The following is a 19055-nucleotide window of genomic DNA, read 5'->3' on the forward strand; positions in this document are numbered from 1 at the left end:
TTGGGAAAGTTATCTGGTTCCTGATCTACGAATCAGATCCTTTGTCAAGGCAGAAAGATAAAGTGTTAGTGTTTTCACTAACTTATTATGTGAAAGAGACTCGTATTTTCTTTATTAAGATATTTTTTTTATGTAATTATCACAGAAAACACAACAACAGTGTTGTTGTCAAAATGTTTACATGATTTTACACGGAAACAAATGAGTTAGTTTACCCAGAGATGTAATAAGGACAGTCTCTCCCTCTCCCTCTCTCCCTCTACTGAAGCGCTAAATGAGACGTATACGCTTCACACACGACCTTTTTTGACCACCGAGGAGCCCAAAAGCAACCTATAGTTTAGAGGCTGGGACGCCTGAGTACAACAGGAAGGTTATACCTGATATGGCCATGAGAGCTAGGAGAGGGAGGCTCGAAGCCTTGTAAGGGAACATCTGGTTTTATCATGGAATCAGTGCAGGCTCCTCTTATAAACACAACCTAACGCCTGAGCCCTGGAGCTCTGGCCAATAACAAGCATGTGAACACAAACGCCATCCATCAGAGCTGAGCGGCAGTAGGAGGAGCTCACAGGAAAGTAGAGAGTGAGACAGACAGAAGCAACAGCGAGGGAAGAGACCACAACACTGGTAAAGTAAATCATTTACAACAAGTGACCAGCGCCGGCTGTAAACAGCTCCTCATTTCTACTTTGCGTATCACAGCTGCCATTAGAGCTGAGGTGACCGTGCAGAAAGATCCCCCCCCCCCCCCCCCCAAAAAAAGGGGGGGGGGATCTTTCTGCAGAATCTTAGAATCTTAAATTTGTCGAGTTTAAGGTCAAAATCAACTAAATGAATGACTGAAGTGCCTCAACATCCGCTAACCATGTTGTTGTTGGAGTTATCTGAAAAACACATTTGAATAACAGTATACTATGAGATTAATTACATCACATTAAATTCACTCTTTGAGGCAAATTCACAGTAAGAGGCTGTTTGGGTGCTCCATAGTAACAAAGGGCATGCTTAGGCCTGTTTTCTGACTGTCTTGATGGTGGTGTGAAGGCCTGTGCTGAATCACAGAGGTAAAGGTCAGCATCAAGGAGGGTCGGCACATGTACTTTTCAAACACCTTACAGAAAAACTCCCCCCAAAAAACACATATATATATAATTTTTAAGAGCTATGATACGTTTCAGAAACTTGGCTTCAAACATTTGAAGGTGAATTAATCAATATAGCCATAATAGGAAATGGGACTAGGAAAATCTGTCAATACTGTATTGCAATATGGGACTAGATACTATGATATTGTAATATGTCATAGTAGGTTTGTCCTGGTTTGGGAGGCTGTGTTACAGGAGAGGGAAGTCAGTTGAATTTTCTGTTCTGTTACAGCTAAAATCACACACAAACGACATTGTGAGTCACAAACAACATTGGAAGGTACCACCCGTGTGGCAACACTGCATGTCTCCATCCATCTTCTGAAACACTTCAACCAATGTAGTCATTGTAACTTATTGTATATGTAACAGATTAATGCCACACTGCCCCTACAATGCAATGTTTTGTACGGCTCTGTAAGCTTTTCAGGAGACTGACTGAAACGTGGACGTTATGAATGCAGAGAACGGACCGTAGGTTCCATTGAACCTATCGGGGGCGCTGGAGCTGATACCACCTGACCATGAACATGGCAGGGCAGGTCGCCAGTTAATCTCACAGCAAACACAGAGAAATAGTAACATACATTTTACACCTGTGGGTGAATTAAAATAGCCAATTGACCTTTGGCTGAGCCCCGAGTCCCGAATAGAAACGAACCAACAGCATTCATCTCCTGCCTGCCCGGACTCGGACAAACACTCTCAGCTCTGTAGGCAAGGTCTAGAACAATCTTAGCGATCTCGTCATATAATATTAATAACTTAACGCCAACAGCGATGAGCTTCCTCAAGCCACCCAGCTTACCTGATGAACACTGATGTTAGCCGCTGGTATCGACGTTAATCAAGTAAGCTAGGTGGCTAAGAGCCGCCACGTAAACATGCATCAGCAAACAGCATGTCCGAGTTAGCAACAGTAACTAAGGGGGGGCGGAGCTTAGCCAAAGGTCAATTAGCCTAAGTGAGCATGCACACACACACACGCACACACACACACACACGCACACAACTGAGAAGCCTCGAAGTCCAAACCGGACTCGAACCTGGAACCCTCCGACTGTGAGGAAAGAGTTCTGACCACTACAGCACTGCGCAGCCCTACATTTGTAAAGCATCAGGTAATGGAGGTTCCGAGGATTACCAGCTCATCTGATAACCCTGATCAATTGGTGCAAACCATGAATGTTTGCAGGTTTACGGGTATGTTTGTCTCCTGAAACCAATGAAGTCCGTGAAGATAAAGTAATCCATCTGAAACTCGAACCCCGAAACATTTATAGCAGAACTTTGCAATTCCTTGAGGCTCTTTTCTACTTCTTTTCGCCAATATTTTGATTTACAGCAACATTTTTACTCCATTTTTACAGCTCGTTCCTCTCAGCAAGACCAATTTATAACAGCAGAAGGAAGTGGTTTTCCATCAAAACATTAAACCAAATGTGATGAAAACCACACAAAAACACAGCAGACAGACACTTTAAGGAGTCAGTGAAGACCAAACCAGTGATTAAAAAAGTCAAATTCGGAGTTCACATTTGTCATATAACCAGCAATTTCACAGCAATTAAAAGCCATTGCTCTCCGTCTCCTGGATTAGTGACTCGGTATTTTATTAACACGTGACTTCATGAAGGCTGTCAGAGTGTTTCCCTTTTTGCTCAAATTATACTGAAAAAAAGAAAAAAAAAAGAAATGGCATACACCGGTATCAGAAACCTCTGGACATTCCTGAATGATAAAAATGTGAAGACTACGTTCAGCTGCACACCATTGTACAATGTAATTACGCGGTATGGACAAACATAGGCCGTTTTTATAGCAGCACATCTGAACGTTTGCAACACTGTAACAAAGTCTGGCCAAATCCGACAACGGTCCAACAGGCCACAAAATTTCTTTTGTTACAATGTCCGAGAGCAAGAGGATAATCCACCCTGGCTTGTTGCATGGGCGGGGTGTCTCGGTATTTCACATTGTGGAGTCCCTGGTGTTTAGTGCACACATTATGAAGTGAGGCTGTCATCCTGCCATGACGCCAGCACGCGCTCTGCGGCGAACACGGAGAACCTGCTGCTGGAGCCACCCAAAACAGAGGGAAATAGCCTCGGCCCAGTGAGGCTCTCACAGGTTTTACAAATAGGGAGAGAACCAGGTCAGGAATGACTGGACCGAAGTTCAGCAAACTACAACTTTTGTTATTAAGCGACACGAACAAGACTGTAAAGTTTAAGTCAGAGGTTGACTACAATATATTTGTTGGTGTCTTATTTCATGACAAATTGAAACAAAGTCACCAAGCAATCTGTGGAGCTCAAAAACAGTGTCGCCAGTCAGAAACTGTTGCTTTCACAATGACCAATAGACTTCAATTACAGTCCCCCTGATAAACCATCTTAGGAAGCCGCAGGCAGCGCAAACACTAATGCAGGACTACCAGAAATCAGCATTTTAGATCTGTGAGCATAAACCCAGAATTCGGCAAATGCTACTACCTACATCACCCAGGACAAATGCCATGTGATATAAATACTGGAGTGCTGGCTGACAGGCAGATGAGTCAGAGTCACACAAACAAACCTGAAGTAAGTTTACTAAACAGAGTTAAGGAGAACAAAGGTGAGGCCTTCATGTGTCCGTTTTACCAAGATGTGTGTAGTATACAACTTTTCTTGGTTGGTTCTTGGTGTTTATATGTTGTGGCAGCACTCACGTTCATGCACGAAGTTCTTATGTAGAAAGACTATTTAAATAATTGTTTATGTAAATAATGAGTAACCAGAAGACGAAAACAGTTTTGAGATGACTGGGAAGCTGGTTTTTTTTTGTGCAATTTGTGCACAGATGACATCACTTGCTATCACATTGTGAAAGTTAAACTTTTAAGTCTTATCAAATGCTTTTTTAACTCGCTTAAAAACTGGACTGTCTCGTGGTCTCGTAAAACTCATCCTCCACAGTTTGACATGACAGATTGAGTTGTAATTTTTCTTACATAGTTCAAGTCAGGTAAAGGATATTTGGGACTGTTGCAGAGCAAAGGCTGAACGATTGACGAAACTCCCCGTTTCAGTTTTGGAAAAAAACACCCAAAATTAAATTCAGTGTTTCATTCACAGTCTACCCAGATTTTGCTGAAGATGTTAAATGTGGTGGATTCAAAAAGTACTTGTATCAAAGACTCAAAATTAGGTTTAATGAAAACCCAGACATGAAAAATGCGAGACTATTGGATTCTGGATTAAAACATGACAAAACATTTCACTGATGTTAATTCAAAGGTGTAGAAATAAAGTATATGACTCTCACCATTCTGTAGCCCCATGATATATTTACGGTTAACTTATCTGCATGAGCAGCCAACGACTGCGTTCAGAACACAACTGATCTCAGTCCTCCTTCCCCTCTGCAGGGGTGGGCGCTATGCCAAAAATATTATGCCACATTGCTTTTGTATAAAATCGCGATTCCGATTGCATCGCGATTGTTTTTTTCGTCGATTTTTTTAGATGAATCAGCAAGTTTTTGAACATTGCAGCCGACAAAGCAACCCGATGTAAAACAAAGCCCCAACTGAAAAAAAGTAGAAGACAATTTAGGCCAAAGAACCTTTCCGAACATATTTAAATGTATATAATCTGCGCAATTTTGCCAAGATTTGCAAATAACGTAAATATACTAAAAGGTAAACAACAACACAGATAAAGTGCACTCTTGCGACGTAAAAACTAAACTGTGCCTGCGCCTTTGAGGGAGCTCTCACATGAACAGTGAAATATGAAAAGTAAAATAAAAATGACAAGACAAAATATCTAATCATTCAAATAATACTTAAGACTTATTTCAATTGGGAAAAATTTAAATACCAACCGGTATACACTAAGGCAATTCTGCAAAATATTATTTAACGGTCACAATATTATTTCACAATTAAAATCAACAGTGCACACCAAGAAGCCAAAGATTTTTAACCAATGACTAAGTAACAGTAGTTAAATAGAATCATGTCCAAAAAGGAGTGGGAATTTATCAAATCCTACCCCTTCTCCATAAATAAATAATATATGTGGCACTATTATATCAAGGCTAATTATCTATTGAAAGGGTATGAATAAATGACATATATTTTAAATAATAGAATTATATATCAATAATATATATATAATAATGTACAATCATGATTGTGGAATGATATGATTCAAAATATAACAAATAAAGGCAGTCGATTACAATAGACTACATACTTAAATACATTCCAGACATGTATATACACATACAGTATCCACATGTAGACACAGTCACATCTGCTCACACAACTGAACTGCCATTGACCTCTGCATCTTAAGTTCTCTCTCTCGTCTCTTAAAGTGCAGCGAATTAAACGATTAAACTCTGATGTCTATAACCTGATTGTTAAAAATCCAACAGCTTCAGAACATATTACCGCTCAGACATGTGACACACAGTTTTTCTCTCCTTCTCAAAAGGAGGCGCATCATGACAGATAACGACTGAGCGGTGTTTTTGTACGCCGCAGCCACGGTCAAGCCACAGCTGTTTGTGTTCTGTCGTCTGGGGAAAAGCCAAACCATTTCCACACAGTGGATGTGGAGTTTCTTTTCAGGACCGACTCCTCCGTTTCGCCTTCAGCCACGCTTCCTCGCTACACAACCACAACACACACGCTTGTGATTCACTATGATTGGTTGGTCGGGTGCACGTGAAACAGCTGATGCGTCAGCATAGAGCTGCAACATACAGTGATATTCTACATCTTGCCGTTCTATGCTGAGGCACAGCATAGAACTACAACATATAAAATGTGTTCTAAAGAAGATTCTACCATCTCTGCTTTGTCAGATAGTCAACACGTTCTAATCCTTCACCTTCTAATATCGCACGTCCCTGCTTCGCTATGAATTTTCCTTCTGCACATGTAAGTAATTTGTCTTAAATTGACAAGAAGTAATAGTGCTACATTATTGTGTCAGTTTTATTTATAGGTACTTTGTTGGAATATATTTCCCCAAGACTGGGCACAGAAAATACATAAATGTAACTACATGACAACGCATTTTTCTACTAATGAGCATACTAATGGTTTCATTGTGTAAATAAATAAATAAATAAATAAAATGCCATGATTATTTTAAAACTCCCTAGGCAAAGAAATTATTCTTAGTGAAAATTGGGAAAGGGGAAAGAAAAGGCAGTTCAATTTAAATAGAATGCTGAAGAAATTATCTAAAGTACTTCAGCTTTTCTTACATTTATGATTTTCTTTCTGAATGCGTTTCGTGAGAATGATCACTGGGCAAAAGTAACACAAAACTTTCTATACGACCACTCTGCCCGGTATAAAGTTCACCTTATGACGCACATACTGCATCATTAATCCATGCCTACCCCCAGCCAACTGCTGCTGTCTGCAGTCGAGCATCCAGTGCCTAATGCCCCGTGTCTATGGTGCCATGCCAGGGTGCCTGCTGTTGATATGTGGCATCAAGTCCCCTGTTTATCCAGTTGATCCTTTGATACAGGGTCGGGACGGATAAGGACAAAGGAGGGTCAGACTGCAGGAGGCACTCCAATTCATTTCAGAACCTATTCATATCAGTAAGAGGACTTTTTAAAGTTCTTCCAGCATATAACTACATCATTACATCCTTTTCGTAACGTAAATGCTAATTCAATGTTTGGTGCTCCAGTAATACTGAGGATGAATCAGTACTTTGCTAAAGGGCACAATGAACGCTGGCATAAACTGGTCTTCTGGGCCACTAAACCAGGGGTCCCCAAGGTCTCGATCCCTGAATGTCACCGCTGGAAAATTCTCATAAACACATCAAGTCTTTCAATTTTTAGGTGGGCCTCAGCAATGACTGTATCTGACCAACACAGCCTGTAATAGCTGCAGAGGGATGTGAGTGATTAAAACCCGTTGGCTCCACTCATTTGCTTTACCATCAGCGGGCTAAAGATGACTGTTACTAACACCCATCTAGATCCATAGATATCCAGGCTCCACTGTGCAGGTTTATCTCTAATCTACATCCACCGTAATTACGTCTATCACAGCCTTGGTATGGTAGATATGGCGTGTCTTCGGGTAACATACTGCGTCATTGCTCTCTAGAATTTCCCACAAAGTCATGTGTATCAAAAAAGCTAAGATACTTGGTGTATTTCAGTGTTGTTACGTACACCCAGACCAAAAAAAAACCCCCCAAAAAACAACAAACAGCAGGTCAGGGTAGCAGAACTACAATGAAACTTACTCGGTGAAGGAAACATGAGGTGCACTGGTACTTTAATTCACGTAATGTCTTTGTATGGTATACTCTGACAGGTCAAATTTCAAGTGCTGACACAAGAGAGACAGGCAGAGGGGAAGGGGGGGGGGGGGGGGGGGACTGAGAAATGATGATACAGGGAATTGATAACCCTAAACAATGGCAAGTAGAACAGCAATCTTGGTCAAATGGGGAAGATATGACCCGGAAGCTTCGAGTCAGAAACACTCATCGGACACAAAATCTACCACAAAAATTTCACTTTAATTACGGGGGGGGGGGGGGGGGGGGGGGGATCGGGCATTTCAGTGTGTGCATGTGTGTTGGGGGAGGGGGGAAATGAAGAGGGGGTTAAAGTGAAAAAGGAAAGGAGACAGCGACAGGCTAAAAGGAAAAGCAAAAACGGGGGGTGGGGATTGGCCGGGAGCAGTTTCACCTAAAAAAAATACATATTTTTTTTTAAATCCCTAAGCTTTACTCTCCTCTTTGAAATAGTTCCTTTTTTAAAGTTGTTGTTTTTTTTTTTTTTTTTTAAATCAAAACTCTCTTAATAAATTTTGTATAGTTATTGGAAAGGGCGATCCTGTTGGTTGGAGTTAGGGTTTTCATTGCAGTGACTAATAGTGCTTCACAGTTTTGCCCTTTTCAGTGGGATCTGCCCTCAGCTGCTAAACACACACAAGCCCTCCTCTGTAGCTGCGGCTGACGTCAACCGTCACTTAGCAACAGCCTTTTGGTGTAAAAGCAGCAGCGCTGACACCGTTTTCAAAAGAGGCGCACAGAGAAAGACAGAAAGAAATTCAGAGAGAATGAGAAACAGAGATACGGAGCGAGAGACTGAGACAGAAAAGTAGAGAAAGTGAGTAAGAACTTCAGCGGGATTGCTGTGTAGTGTTTTGCTGGAAAAATCACAACTAATCATTGTGAGCAGGACAATATATATATACATTTATACACACGTATGAAGGTACAATGTTTGGTCAATGATGTTGTCTGGAAACTATTAACAGCCAGTAAACAATGCAGCGTGTACCTCTTTAAATAAAACTTAATTTACTACATCCTTCACCTCTTTGTCTTCACGCCTAAACTCAGACAGCAACAATTTCAATCAGAGCCCCCCCCCATCTATGTCACAGCAGCTGCCAAACCCCCCCCCCCCCCCCCCCCCCTCCCCCCCCACCAACCACCTCTCTCCTACCACTTTCACCCCGTCACTGGACTGTGCAAACAATCTGCACATGGAAGGTTCAACAACCTCATTGTGAACTTAAAAAAAAAGGGCGCCACCTGAAATGTTTGCATTGTTCAGAACCTTTTTGGAGTTCTCAAGTGAGTTGTGCAGAGAAAAAAAAAAGAAGAAGAAAAAAACAAAAAAACATTGTCTGTTGTGTTGCAAATAGAATCAGCAACTTGAGGACCACATTGTTGTTACTCATCTTATCTGGGGAATTTGCACTTTTTCAGGCTGATAAAGCCAGAAAATACGATTTAATTGGCCCAAACTTGGTCAAAAGAGGTGGCTCGGCGTCCCCTTCTCCAGACCAACATTCTGGGCCTCAACAATACACAAACTCAGTCACAAATAAGCTTTGTACAGATGATAATACGAGCAGAGACAAGGTCAGGACATCACATCAAGGCTCATTAGAGAAAAATAAGAAATAGGGGACATGCTGAGCAACTCTTTATGGGCAGTTCAAAACTGGGTATCATTAAAGCCACAACCTCGAACTGTGTCCTCAAATCATAGTGATTTATTGACTATGCTGTAAACAAAATGTAGCAGAAATGAAGTCAAATAAAGCCATCTAATCCTATTTTGCGAGCCGTCCCTCCATGGTGACTCTTCAGACACCAGAGTCATTAGGCTAAGCTCTGGTAGACCTAACATGAAAACTAAAGAGCTGCAAGCTAATTGCTGGTGATCATGACGCAAACCGTTTCCAAGGCAACCCGAGTTTTGGAGTACCCGCTCCAGCATTTCCTCATCTGTTTGCACTCACACCAGCAGGCTGACAATGCAGTCGCTGCATCCTGTTTCACTCTGCAGTCAGCCAAACACAGTGCCGCGCTCAACTTAACCCTTTCTCCTTTCCCTGCTGCTGCAATGAAAAATTCAAAGCGCCTATGCAAACTAGTTTCAAATTAAAGTGGGACGGGAGACGAGTTCAAGGAGGCTCATCTGGAGTTCTTTAATTTTTTTTTTTTTAAACATAGATTAGAAACACCTGGTAATGATGATGTCACATGTAAAGCCCATGTTGATAGATACCGATCCAGCTTTGGTCTCAATAGTCATCAAATTACACATTTAGCACCAAAGTTATCTTGTGGCATCAGAGAGCGTTGGAGTTTTTTTTTTTTAATATTGCGACTGTTACACAAGCTCCTAAACACTGAGGTTAACATCACACGTCATCCTCCTTCTCTAGTGATCGGTTCAAGTCACACTTCAAACAGCTTTGTAATAATCAGCTCAACGTGTCAATAAAAACAACTCTAAGCAAAGACACATTTCCTTTTTATTCAGCACAAACAAAACCAGAGAAATTAAAGCTGAAATTCTTTTTAAAATAACTTGTAAAATATCTGTAACTGCAAACATTAGATTTTTTTTATTTGTGTAACAGACTCATAGTCAACACTGTTTACCACAACCACATGAACTATAGTAAATATGTGAATATGAAATCTTAGGTAGTATCTCTTCCAATTTAACATTTCATTGCTAAACTCTAAACAAGTCATTTAATAACAAAATGCAAAAAAACATATTATAAGTATTAACTGAATGCTGTAATCTACACTACATGTACATACGAAAATGCACAGACAGACAGACAAGAATAAAATAATTCAACTAATAAATATTCAATCTAAAAAATATTGCTTGTTACTTTTCTCAGTGGACTAATGTGATAAAGTTAATTTATTTTCTAATAAATCCTTTGGAAATGTTTTTACCTTCACATTCAGGCTAAATCTGATCCTTTATAACACATACAGGCCTATTTTTATTTTAGAAAAAACTAAACAAAAACAAACTATTATTAGATTTTACACCAATTACTTTCTCTCTGCAAAACCTTTAATACTGATGAAGGATTTGTTCAGAGTGATCATTACATAACTCGTTAAAAATACTTACACCACTCTGCTTATTGAATACAAGCTCAACATGCCGCACGCCTTGAGCAAAACCTAAAAATGATCAAACCGTTTAAAATATGCCTCTTAAAGACAAATTAGTAATAAAGAGCAAAGCCCACAGATTTTCTGAATGAACAAGCTGATCTGAAGCACTATTCCCCGTGCCACCTTTTTTTTTTTCTCTCTCTCTACCTAAACACTCTTTTGCAAGCCCAACATTTTCACCTTTTTCATCTCATCGCTGCCAGAGGCAGACACTATATTCTCTCGGGCAATTAATAAGACTCCTTCTAATTTTATTTTATTCCCTTTTCTTCTTAGCAATCACCCTGTGGAACGTCACTGGGTTGTGACGTCAATGTTATATCATTCCACATGGCTTTACAGCGAGCTAACGTGACAGCTGAGAGCTGCTCTGCGTTTTCGCTGCTCTCCCTCCAACCTTTTCTCTCTGCAGCCGGTTTCTCTGTTCTTTCCTCTGGTGGGGGTGGTGGTGGTGGTGGTGGGGGGGGGGGGGGTTAAGTGTATTATTTACCCCTGCCTGCCCCCATGGAGTGGTAACCGCACAAAACGAGATCGCTCTCCCTGAATTCAACACTGCACTACACAGGCATGGCCTCTGAGGTCTTAGTCATAAGGTGGTGCTTTTACATTTCCGCCACTCAAATAAAAATAATCCCACTTTGAAAATATTAATTCCACAATATTCCCTACATCCGAAACTAACGAAGCAGCCCCCCCCCCCCCCCCCGTGACGCTTTCACATAATTTGAAGGGAAATGTCTTGTAACTTGATGGAACTTATTTAGTTTAAATACATTATTTTAGAAGATGAACTACCAAACTACATCACACTGCACTCAATAACTAATTCAGATGCGTATCGAAGAAGAATTAATAACAACAACAAAGTGACAGAGTGAGTGTGTAAATCCAGGATTCGGTGAGCCTGATCCTTGACGGTTGCACTGAATCCATAAAGCTTTAGTTGCACAGGAGGTTTTGAATTACTGTCGCAGCAAAGCAGAAACTGACGAGCACAAATTCCCATTAACTGAAACTGGAACAGGCTCAATGAGACAACACTGATGTCATACACACAAAGAAACCCCTAAAACAAAAAAGAACCAAAACAACCTAGTTGTTCATCATACGGTGCGGGATTTATCGTGGCAGTAACCATGATAGATGATCCTGCCCATCGGCTCTGATGCATCTAAAGATCACATGTGAAATGTAAAGATGTACACAACAAGCTACTGACACTATATGCATGTTATACTGTGAACCAGACATGTTCACCCGTAACACAGTGGCATTTCAGACATTGATGAAAACCAGAATAAAATGTTTCATGTAGACGGAATTAAAACTATACAATCAAATTAAATAGCAAAAAATTTAAAACATGGTCTTCCATTAGGATACCTATAAACCTGATGAATGGCACATTTATCGGTAGATTATATGGAGGTGTCAATTTGTCAGATATATTATTGTTGTTAATTGAAAGTACATTGTATTGTTATTTGTATGTTTCTTGTGGTTAAAAGCAGACATGATACATATATTCACATATTTACAGATGTTTTCGATTAACACTGCCCAAAAATGTTTTAAATCCCAGGCAAATAAAGATTTTCCAGGTTCTAACTCAAGTGTATTATTATGTTACTTAAGTGTATCACAATAGTGTGACTTATTGATATTATACTAATACATTTTAGCTGCGTTTTGATATTTGATGTCACGAAAACTGCAATAAACAAATGCAAACAACTACTACTCGGACAGGGTGGGCTTAGTTTGTCATTTTAATCTGAATTTGTGAATTTAGAAGACGTCATGAAGGCTAAAATATGCTTGCACATCTCCCGTGCTTATATCTCGTTCCCTTATAGAATTATAGAAAGCCATTGGAGGAACATTTAGGATGATCTCAACCTGGAAAAAAATATATACATAAACCAAGCGGTTTTGATGAAAAGCAAAAATTAATTGTATAATGAATTAAATGATATATTACAAAAGATATTTTAGTTTTTTTTTTTTAAGAGATCCTGATACAGGCTAACCAGCCTCAACTTTGTCAATTTCCACTTGGCAATCAAACAAATGTTCTCTAAAGGGGTTAAAACAAGATTCACAATCGCGTTCAGTGGCATTTACGTGTTTGGAAAGAAATCCCCCCCCCCCCCACAAAAAAAAAGAGAAGGTGGACAATATGGACACGGTCGTGTCTCGGAGCGAGAGGACAACCTGGACGGTGACGTTGCAACGGGAGCCTGAAGTAAGTTGTTAGCGTCTACTAGCATTTTACGTTTGCATCTACTGTTGTGGTCTTTTATTTTCCAACATAACAACCTCCATGTAAACCAAACAGGTTGTTTCGTGCAGGTCGCAGCAGCAGCTACGATCGCCCCGAATATCTGACACCGTCTAGATTTGATCGGACGCTCACGAGCACCAACTGTACCGTCCCGTGAACCTTGCACACAGAGTCAAAAGAGGTTGGAACCGCTGCTGAAGGGCCATTGGCCTCGTCATAAGCATATGCAATAAAAATAATGAGCTGTGTTAATTATTACATCAACTCAATAATAGCAGACTAACCTGCCAGGCCTTATAATAATACCCATAGTTCATACTTTTGAAGAGTAAAATGCTAAATAATGATAAATGCTGCGCTGTATTAAATCAGTCAATGAAGAGGAAACACTTTTCAAAGTGGAGAGACACACACAAAAAAAAAAAAAAGGGGAAGTGAAGCATAAAGTTGTAATATGAATCACCAGGTGTGGGTTTATCGAAAGCATTTTCACCGTCGCGAGAGATCGGTTCTGGTTCCAGATGACGGTGTGAGGCTACGGATGCTGTATTGAAGAATACGCCACACAAAATTAATCTGTGACTCTAAATTGCTCACGAGAATGTCCGTGTCTCTGGAGACCTGTCCAGGGTGGACCCACCCTCAGTTGGACCAAGAGGTTCAGAAGATCGTTTGAGCTTTTGACCCTACTTTTGTTTGGACGGTCTGGTTGCATGAGCCGAGCTGTTGCATGACGGTCTAACCAATGTTAAAAAATTAATTAATTAATAAAAAACTCAGTCAGAAGCCGGTGATCCTGTGAGGCAGTTTGTACAAACTGTGTGTGAAGATGAAGACTGCGTGTGACATCACCTGTGAACCCTGAGTGACTCCTCACACAGCGGTTCTCTGTGGCTCTTGTTCGGCTGCCGCTGACGCACAAGCTGACACTTTTTGTATAAAATCATCCCTTGATCATCCCTTGCTCCATCAGGCCTCTCAAACAAGATTTCTTTTTCACAATCAACTTCCTTTTACCAAATCCTAAACTGCAAGAACTGCCACAATCTTTCTAAACTTATGAACACTTACTTCTCTACATAAGAAAACAATATGATCTGGTATTCCAGCTTCTATAAAGTAGCGCAACTTAAAGGTTTACTTGCATTGTTTTGAGAGTGTGCGAACGGCAAAGCGGATAAAGTAACGGCTGTTTTGATTATTGATTAAAAGGTTTATGAGACTTTCAGCTCTTCAGATAAAACTTGATCACGAGTACGACTCACACTCTCCAGCGTGCTTCAAATATTAACTCACAGAGGGGCCAGGGAAAAGCTTCAAGTTCAGAAAAGGGTGTTTGGAAGTTTGTTTTTTTTAACCAAGCTTTTCTGCAAACAATGTTGGAACGACACATTTCAATTGGATTACTTGTGCAAATGTTCATCACTGTGAAGTGATATTATAGTGCCCATAAGTAATTGTTTAATTCTCTGTAGATTTTACTGAAGTATTTAGACATGTTTTTCTTCTTCAGTCTAAATATTCTGAATATTCATTTTCCTGTTTATGGCTGAATGCTATGCGCCGGCTAATCTGCTAATAGAACAAAACACAATGAGGTGGGGAGTAAAAAAAAAAAAACAACTGCTGGAAATAGCACAAGCGAGACAAACTGGATATACATTTTTAGTCCCCTTATCATTTCTGACAAAGTTCGAAGGACACAAAAACAATGTGTGCTAACTGATGCCTTGGCATCCAACTAAAGACCAGCGTGCTTTGTTTCTAAACACACTGTTGACTATAAAGTTGGCTCCCGCTGGATTATTTTTTTTCTTCTTCTTCTTCTTCTTCCTCCCACAACACATGATAGTCTTCATTTAAAAGGCTCACACTTGATACAGGCGTATTGTTTGTCAGCGCTGAAGCTCAGTAGAAAGGAGCATCACGTGCGGGGGTTGTGCCTGCAGATGTATGTAAACAGACTGGTTTTTAACGCAGCTCGTCCCGTACAGGTTTACATGGATGAGCAAACGAGTGGAAGCCGACACCGTTGTGATGAAGTGCGAACGCGCTGACGTTGCCACCGGGAGTCTGCTCACCATCTTTTTCTGTTGTTGATGGACGCAGTCATGTGGGACCGTAGGTCACATCACCGGTTTCGCGGCTGGTTGTGTTATTATTCTGCCAGCAGGATGTGTGTGCACACTCCACTTTTATTGATTAGCTACTCTATAAACTATCCAAATTAATAAACGTCCCACAACATGCAAACAAAAATAGCTGAGCTCATACATGGGAGAGCAGCTTTAAGAATACTGAATATGATATTGATATTTTCATTTTCCTTGAATTTCCACATGAGTTTATGTTATATATTTGATTTTACAGTAGAAATGCCTCAAATACTCATTTTAATCAAAATAATCTGCGGTACATTAAAAAAAAACCTGCATTAAATTTCTGAGAAACTAATAGTAGTCAGGTATGTTAAATGAAGTGTTACCAAGAATATTCAGCAAAACAACAACTGTAAAACAATTCAACATACACCAAGTTTCCTGCACTGCGAGTAAATGTATTTATTGTGTTGAATTGATTATCTCCTAAAAGAACACTTCTATGACTATTTTCCAACTTTTTTTTCAGAGAATAAATTATTTTGATATGCTAGAAGTATTGAAACATACGTAGACTGCTTTCATTGCTGACATTTTATATCAAAAGTGAGCTGATAAAATACTTTTAATGGTGAACTAGAAGGGGTTCGACGTGAACTTGAACAAAACCTTCACCCGCGCTGGTATTTGACTTGAATGACTGCGACCTTTGACTGTCTGTGAAATCCAACCACCAATCACAATATACAAGGTCCTCCGGGTCAATCTTCTTACTGCAATGTCGGCTATTTAAACATTTAAGCGGATAAATTCCAGACAAAATTTACAGAATATTTAACTGAATACTGAAGGTAAAATACAGCACGTATGCATACTTACTGATGGACTATAACGTGATTTATTTAATTTTTGTATTTTTTGAAACTGAAAAGATGATTTGTGCAGCGATATTTGCTTGAGATTATTCCTGTTACAAGCTTTGGTGTTCGAATTTTTAAATCGCTTTTGCTGAGTGATCATAACTGCCTCGGTGGTATTTATGAGGGTACTTTGAATGTACTTATTGGGTTGTTAATGATTACCGATCGTTGTTGTGGTGTGGTTGTGGTGGAACACAGGCCTCCTGGTGTACAACAACAGACCAGGTCCTGCAGGAGGAGGAATGGGGGGGGGGGGGGGGGGTATGGGGGGGTGTGGAGGACCTACCTGCTCCCTGGATATGCAGGGCAACGAGGGTCTGCGGGGCATTTTACAACTGCCATAATAGCTGGTCGACGTCTCCCCCAGTGAGACGCAACTGGACCTCCTCCGAGGTCTGATGACCGGGACTTTGTCCTCGGCGCTGGGAGTCCCGCACGGCGGCTCCCTCGACGGGTAGTAGCGGTCAAAGCAGAGCCCCAACAGGGAGCCCGAGAGCCCCGCCAGGCAGGCGAACAGCGGTCTGAGCAGCGGCGGCAGACCGCTCAAACTTGTGAAGGAGACCAGCCACACGACGCTGGCGAAGAGCAGCACGAGGACGCTGTGCTTGAGTTTGAGCGTCGGGATGAGCGTGAGCAGCCCCACACATCCCAGCACGAACAACAACCTGCCCACCATTTGCATCTGGTGCTGGTCCTCTCCCCACTGCAGGAACCGCAACACCAGAAAATCCCCGAGGTAACACGATGCCGGCAGTGACAGGAGCCAGCATTTGCCGCTCTCCGTCTTTTTCCTGCGCAGGTAGAACGTGAGGAAGAAGAACGCACATCCGATGCTGAACAGGGGACTGATGGACTGCGAGAAGCCCGACACAAAAGTCCGCAAATCCCACGGCGAGTCACTTTGCAAGCTCCTAGAAATGAGGAAAGAAAGCGCGAGTATCACGAAGGCGCCGACGTACAGGGCAGAGACCTTGAGGAGTTTCGAATTGAGGATGTCTTCGTTGCAAAACCTGCACACGTTGAAGAAAAATCCCCTGTGATGGTCCTGTTTCAGGGGGGTGACGCAGCTCTTCACATAGCCGTTCCTGAAGCCCTCCGAGCTGTTTACACTTCCAGCTCCGTCGTGGTGCCTTGTTTTGCCGTGCAGAGCCTCTCCTTCCTCCCATGCAGCCATGGCTCGACCCCGGCGCCTCGTATCCACGCGAAAGTGGCCCTCCGCTGATATTCACGCCGTGTTAACGCTGAACTACATGACAGCAAACGCAATCCATGGTCACTCAAACGTGCTCCAGCACTTGGACTAAAGAAAGAAGGTGAGATGTTGTTTTTACACAAACCGGCCTCTCTGTCGCCGCCTACAGGACACAACTGGAACCGCGGCGCTCTCAACCAACCCACAACAAGCCCGGCCATCAGCGCACTCAGACTTCTCCACCAACAACTACAGAAACTCTCAAACCAGTGACAACATATTGACAGAAAGAAACCATCACAAAAGGTTATGAGTGAAAGCAACTTTGTCATCAATAATAACATCATCCTTGCATGGTTTAAACTACTAAGGTGTCAAAAATTAGGCCCCATGAGCCAAAACAGGCCCAACAAAGGGTTTGATAAGCTCCTGCCAAAGTTACAAAAAACTTCAACTTTGGTTCTTCAATAAAAGTAACCCATCATTTCTGTTTTATTGACTGGTGATCGTTGTGTTTTAGTCAAACTGGTGAACAGACAGTTGGTTGCAGGCATGGCACTAGAGAGGATAACATGCATCAAAGTCTCAGCAGCATGTTTTTGAGAGTGTATGGAGGCCATACATTCAATATATTAAAGCTTTGGATCCAACAGAGCAACCCGATGGAGCAACAGGGATAAACGGAGACCCCAAAAAGGAATGTTCTTCTAATGTTTTTTTTTTCTCGTTAGATTTTAGTTATTAACCGAAATAACACTTAAAATTCACATATATTAGAAACATTTAACTTTAATTTGGGCAGGTCATATTGAGATAAGATGGGAGGAGCACTTTTGTTTTGATTTCTTTTATGTGTGTGCTTTTGTTTGTGCATACATTGATAAATATAATACAGTACAACATGTTTAGGTGCATGCATGCAGTTTTGTATTCAGTTAATTCATTTCTATTTCATTGTATTCATATTTGTACTGTAACTAATCTTCAATATGACTGAATAACAAAATCCATTAAAGAAGCTTAACTTTTTCTTTGAAAAGTTAAATAAAAATATTGTGGCATTAGAAATGGTGAACTTAGAGCTTAGAGTATAGATCAGCAATATAGCATTAAGCATCCAAGCCACATGATGAGGTTGGAACATAAACGCGTGCATGCTGAAGGATCTGGAATGCCCTAAATTAAGAAAATCTCACTATTGGGGGAAAAAAAAAAAAAATCTAAACTAATCATCCTTTATTTATCCTGTTTGGGGAATTCTTTTTCCACATTTACTCATCCTATTTCTAGGATCACAGCAGTCACAGCAGGGAGCTGATAGGGTCAAGGGTCTTGCACAGTGGTGACCCGTCCGCTGACAGATTCAACCTCACGATACTAAATCCTCTTCTCTGGCCTTTAGGCCACCACTGCTCACTGCTCAAAATGGCAGATTGTTGAAAATCCTCTTATTTTTTCTTTGGTATTTGTACATGTGAAAATGTTATCCCTTAAATCTAACCTCTTTGTTAATACATCCAAACCAGTTTGCAATAACACAAACATATGGAGTTCCTGTAAAATTGTGTTTTCAAAGATTATTATGGTGCCATTTTACTGATCCATCCCATTCCAGATGAAATAGGGCTGTATGAGGCCCCTGTGCTAAAATGAGTATACTACTCCTGGTTTAAACTCATAAAATATCAGTATAAACTACCGCGCCACTGTATGATTGATCTCGTTGTAATTGTGTTACATTAAAAAAGAAACTGCTGGTATTTTGATGAATGTTGATACAAAATGTATTGTGTATTACATAAATAATATGACATCTAAAAATTAAGTAAGACAAAAAAAAAAGCAATATTCAAAATTAAAATCCAATGTGAATTAAATGCAATATTTTGAATTATGTGTTTTTCTTAAGATCTTTCTTAAG

At 40.7% G+C, this 19055-nt stretch overlaps 1 protein-coding gene across 2 annotated transcripts in view; it reads right to left on the reverse strand.

The window, feature by feature from the left end:
- The window catches only part of pde3b (phosphodiesterase 3B), a 46096-nt gene extending 27088 nt beyond the window's left edge, over positions 1–19008 (reverse strand). The window contains exons 1-2 of one of the 2 annotated variants that reach the window (XM_080458917.1): positions 16953–17236; positions 16229–16853 (exon numbers count right to left, since the gene is read on the reverse strand). In XM_080458917.1, the coding sequence (XP_080315043.1) occupies positions 16229–16853; positions 16953–17116 (789 nt within the window). In that variant the 5' untranslated portion in view covers positions 17117–17236. Of the gene's footprint in view, positions 1–16228 lie in introns of both variants that reach the window. The other variant, XM_080458916.1, reaches the window with a different exon arrangement.
- Between the last annotated feature and the right edge of the window lie 47 nt (positions 19009–19055).

This window comes from Lipophrys pholis, assembly GCF_963383615.2.
Source record: "Lipophrys pholis genome assembly, chromosome: 2".
NCBI lineage: Eukaryota > Metazoa > Chordata > Actinopteri > Blenniiformes > Blenniidae > Lipophrys > Lipophrys pholis.